Here is a 4,798-nt window from a genome sequence, read left to right as displayed (position 1 = left end):
GTAGTAAAACTTAGTTTATCCCCTATAATGCATCTCAGGCCCATGCAAATACTATAATCGAAATTTGTGGATGTGGTAAAAAACACTACAGATGTAAAATGATAAGTTTGTACCTTTTTTTGTCCTATTTTGTCATTACACAGTACAGTACTCTATACACTATGTGTGCTCATAGATAAACACAATACACTGCACACCCCTTTTTTTCCTATTATGTCATTTCACAGTACTCTATACATTACTTGCTTATAAACAACACAATAAGCACACTGTATTGCATGTGTATACTAAATGTACTGTACTGCACACTACTGTGTGGAGGTAAAATGATAAATTTGTGCCCTTTATTCCAACTATTTTGTTACTACTGTATACACTACTGTATACCTGTGATTAAAAAACAATGCAAAATAGTTTACAGTACTACTATACACAAAATAAAAACAAAACACACTCTCTCTCTCTTACTTGTGAGCAATGCTGAAACTGCTTATGTGGGCTGGACTTGGAAAAGTTGCAAGGAGAGTTTACAAGTCTGCCCGCTCCTCCACCGACTCTTGTTCCTCCGGGTGGTCAAGAAGTGGTGAACTGGTTAGAAGAGTGTTGAAGTGCATAGAAGGTCTTCAAGAGGTGACCGAAACAAATCAAATGCCTGGCTGGAAGTACCTGGTGTGTCAACAAAGACAGCCGAAGTGTTTTATTTGTGTTTCAGAGCTGAGTGACCATATTCTTCAGTTTCGCCATCATCTTCAGAGACTTCCTCCTCCATCTCGCCTGGGGCAACTGGTTGTCGAAATCGGCTGGAAGCCAGGATGGCCACCATTGTCATCCAGTCACTCTTGTACAGTATGTCATTCTTGAGCTGGCCAATTAAGTCAATGACATGAAGCCTTGGAGGCTGATCGGGTCTTCTTCCCCCTTCAGAATATGATTCCATGCATGCCCCAGAGTCCATTCTTCCCAAATAACCAAGACTTGATCTTCCTCCTCTTCCCCTCGTCCTCAAACACCATCATCACTTCCCAAAGGAACTTCCTCTGGTATAGATGTTCATTGCAGCAATAAAACCTCAGTCCATCGGTTGTATGAGTGCAGTCATATTAGGAGGCAACAACATAACCCTAATACAACCTTTGTCATCAACCATCTGGATGCACAGGCACACTGTCAACAAGAAGCATTGCTTTTCGTGTCCAATGACAAATACTGTGACCTCCTTACAGAAGTAGTTATGGAATCAATCAAAGACAATTTTGACAGTGAACCAAGCCTTTGCTGAATCACTGGGAGACTGTCCATCAACCCACACAGGGCATGGGATTGCTTCACATCTCAAATTATGATTGGTTAGCAACGGTGGCTACCAGAGGCATTTGTAAACAGCAAAGTAGACACAAATTGCTCCGGAAGCGCTCTACCCGGTGAATTATTTTCCTTCTCATCAGCCAAAGTGTTATTAGGCAAGGAGCAATAGAATAGACCAGTTTTATCAGCATTGTAGATTTGACTCAAGCAGGTCTTCATTTTTCATCAAGCCTTTTAACGTCTGCTGAAGATTACTCTATTTCCCTTCGGATGCATCCAAAGCTTTGTCACGAGTCTCTTATTGGAAGAGCCTAGGCTGAATTTTGAACTGAAACAACCAACCCATGGATGCCTTGAAGTCTTCAATAATGTGCAGACCTGCAAACTTTGTACCAGCAGCCCCTCAGCTTAGACCTCACACTTGCACCCTGGCCAATGTCTGCTGCCAAAAGCAGATCAAGGTCGACTGCTTAACCTCCTCATGGTGGGACCTGGTCGTGACCTTGTGGGCCTCACTCCTGGACATCTTCCCAAAGTTGGTCATTTATGTTTTTAGCTTGTCCTTGTCATGCTTGATGTCCTGCAAGGTACTGTACTATGGCATACTCATAGACCAGGAGGCCTCATTCGTTTACACAACAAAACAGCACCTGCAATATTGAAGGGAGCCACAAAACCTATGGGAAGCATTTAAACACGGCAAACACAGAAACTGTTTAATGCGTGATTACCAAGAAATGATGTGCAACTGGACGAGGTGCGTTGTTATCTTCCAAGGCAGCCAATGAAAGAAGGATTAGTTATGGCATACCTCTGTCAGCCACTCAATGTTGATAAATATATTGTTGGTTTTGAGTCAATAACAGTTTCAAAAGCTCCCAAAGCACGTGGGCACTCTCCCACCCATGAAACTTCTACCTGACATTACTGTACTGTAATCATGATTTTTTTTTTTTTTTCTGCTGTCCTAATACATGGTTTCATGCCTTGTCCTCCCTTCTTTCTGTCATACTGAAGCTGTATATTTCAGTAACATTAAGAGTTTGTGCTTATTTAAAATTATTTTGAGTCATTATCTCCAGGTTTAAAACTTAGGAGTTAGCGAAATTTCTAACATTTGTAACTAAATACCTTGTGAGGTTCAAGCAATGTTAGAAGTGAAAGACTGATTCTTTATTATTCTCGACAGGTGTTTATAATACGTAAAGCGGACAGAAAGGTAGCGGGCGACCTGAGGCCCCCCCAGTGTCCATACAGAAATTGTGTTTGTTAACAGGCATAAGAAGACATATATAATGCATTATAGAACATGTAAAAGGCAGATATATATATCGGCGGAAAGGCCGTACAATGATGCATACAATGAGATACATAAAGAATCTGAAATAATAACAAGTAACATTTATGACATGATTATGAGGAAAGAAACACAAGAATGGAGAGGCGATTTGATGCCCTTACAAATACTCCCTCCCAAGACAATAATTAGAGGAGCAATTATTGGATGAAACAACAATAATCACGCAATCGCTGAGCTAGTTGGAGTGGGCCCCTACTCCTGGAGAACTGTGGGCATGGTGTGGAACTGACATCTGGGGTTGGCTTGATGTGCCCCCTGGGCCTCCCCAGACCCCGCTTTGGTGGGGGGCCGGGTGTGTCTGCGGGGAGGTACTGAGGGGGAACTCTGGGGCTCCTGCCTGCCTCCTTGTGTACTTTGCTGTCCAACAGGAATGTGGGCTTCAGTCTGTCGATGGTGACCCAGTCGTCACACCTGTGGGGTCTCCTGTAGGGTCTGGTTAAGGGCGGACGACGGGCGTCCACCCTGACGAAGACGTAGGTACAGGGGTCCAAGGCGGGTAGGCTGTAGGTGGTGGTTCTGTCGGTGAAGGTCTTGTGGCATGGCACGAACTTCTGTGCGAGTTCCCTCAACCTTGGGAGAGGGGTGTCGGCGCCATCAGCTGACGGCGAGAAGAATTCTCTGGGAAGGGCCAGTGTGTCTCCCGTGGACTTTCTCAGCAGGGGAGGCGTCGCCATTTACTTTCAATGCGGTGCGGAGACCCAACAGGACCCAGGGCAGCTGTTCCTTCCACCTCTCGTCAGTGCAACGTGCCACGAGGGCTGCCGTAAGAGAGCAATGAGCCCTCTCGACCATGCCATTCGCTGCGGGGTTGTAGGCCGTTGTGCTGTGTAGTGCTATACCCATCAGGCATGCCAAGGAGACCCAGAGCTCTGACAGGAAGGCTGGACCCCTGTCTGTAGTGATGCTATCTGGCACTCCAAAATGGCTGATCCAACTGGAGAGGAGGGCTTCTGCACATGACGCTGTTGATGCCTCCTCCATGGGGGTCACGTCAAGCCAGCAGGTGGAGCGGTCTATGATCGTCAGGAGGTATCTGGCTCCTTCTGACTGCGGAAGAGGTCCGACGACGTCGATGTGGATGTGGCTTAAGCGCTGACGAGGCTGGGGGAAGTTGCCAACCCGGATTCTGTGTGCCAGGATGTTTTGCTTGCCTGGCATGGGATGCAGCTCCTTGCCCACTACCAGACATCCTTGTTGATGCCACGCCAGATGAACTTGTCAATCATGAGGCACGCCGTTGTGCACCCTGATGGATGGGAGAGACCATGGATTATGTCGAACGCCTGCTCCCTACTCGAGGTGGGTACTAGGGGACGGGGGCGGCCTATGTGGGTGTTGCAGAGGAGAGTTGTGTTTGAGTTTCCTAAGGGCTCATCTACCCACTTAAGAGCCGTCACTGCCGTTCTGTAGTCTGTCGTCTCTGGGTCTACTGCTTGTTCTTTTGCCAGGTCTTTGTAGTCAATGCCGAGGTGGAGGGAATTGATTTCTACTCTCGACAGGGCGTCGGCTACTGGGTTCTTCCTGCCAGGGATGTAGTTGATGGTGCACTTGAATTCGGAGATAGTGGTCAGGTGTCGTTGTTGTCTTGCAGACCACGCGGTTCCTGCTTTGCAAATGCGTGCATCAAGGGTTTGTGATCTGTTAGGATCGTGAATTTGGTCCCTTCCAGCAGGTACTTGAAGTGTCCTACAGCCTGGTTGATGGCCAGCAGCTCCCTGTCGAAGGTGCTGTAGCGGGTCTCTGCTGGCAAAAACTTGTGGCTGAAGAAGGCCAGGGGTTGGGTGCCGCCATTCACTAGTTGCTCGAGTACTGTGCTGCAGGTGATGTTGCTGGCATCTGTTGTCAGTCTGAGGGCAGCTGCGGGGTTGTGGTGAGTCAAGGTAGTAGCACTAGCAAGGGCTGTCTTTGTTTCTATGAATGCCTGCTGCTGCGGAGCCTCCCAGGTCAGTGTTTTTGGCTTGCCCTTCAGGACTGATGTCATGGGGTACTTAGTGCAGGCGACATCTGGGATGAAACGTTGGTAGTAGTTTATCATCCCGAGAAACTCCTGAAGGGCCTTGATGGTTTGTGGTTTCAGGAAATTCTCTATAGCTTTTACTTTAGAGGCCATGGGGCGCACTCCTGCCAGAGAAA

At 47.2% G+C, this 4,798-nt stretch overlaps 1 protein-coding gene across 1 annotated transcript; it reads right to left on the bottom strand.

Annotated features, from left to right (window-relative positions):
• Positions 1–1,911: 1,911 nt before the first annotated feature.
• LOC136850448 (uncharacterized) lies at positions 1,912–3,823 on the bottom strand. The gene is made up of 3 exons (XM_067124025.1): positions 3,364–3,823; positions 2,862–3,263; positions 1,912–1,982 (listed from the first exon to the last, which is right to left on the bottom strand). Exons 1-3 carry the CDS (start codon positions 3,821–3,823, stop codon positions 1,912–1,914), a joined length of 933 nt encoding a protein of 310 aa, XP_066980126.1.
• Positions 3,824–4,798: the final 975 nt, after the last annotated feature.

This window comes from Macrobrachium rosenbergii, chromosome 22, assembly GCF_040412425.1.
Source record: "Macrobrachium rosenbergii isolate ZJJX-2024 chromosome 22, ASM4041242v1, whole genome shotgun sequence".
Taxonomy (NCBI): Eukaryota; Metazoa; Arthropoda; class Malacostraca; order Decapoda; family Palaemonidae; genus Macrobrachium; species Macrobrachium rosenbergii.
The sequence above is the reverse complement of the archived record's forward strand: the minus strand, read 5'-3'. Positions and strand labels throughout refer to the sequence as shown.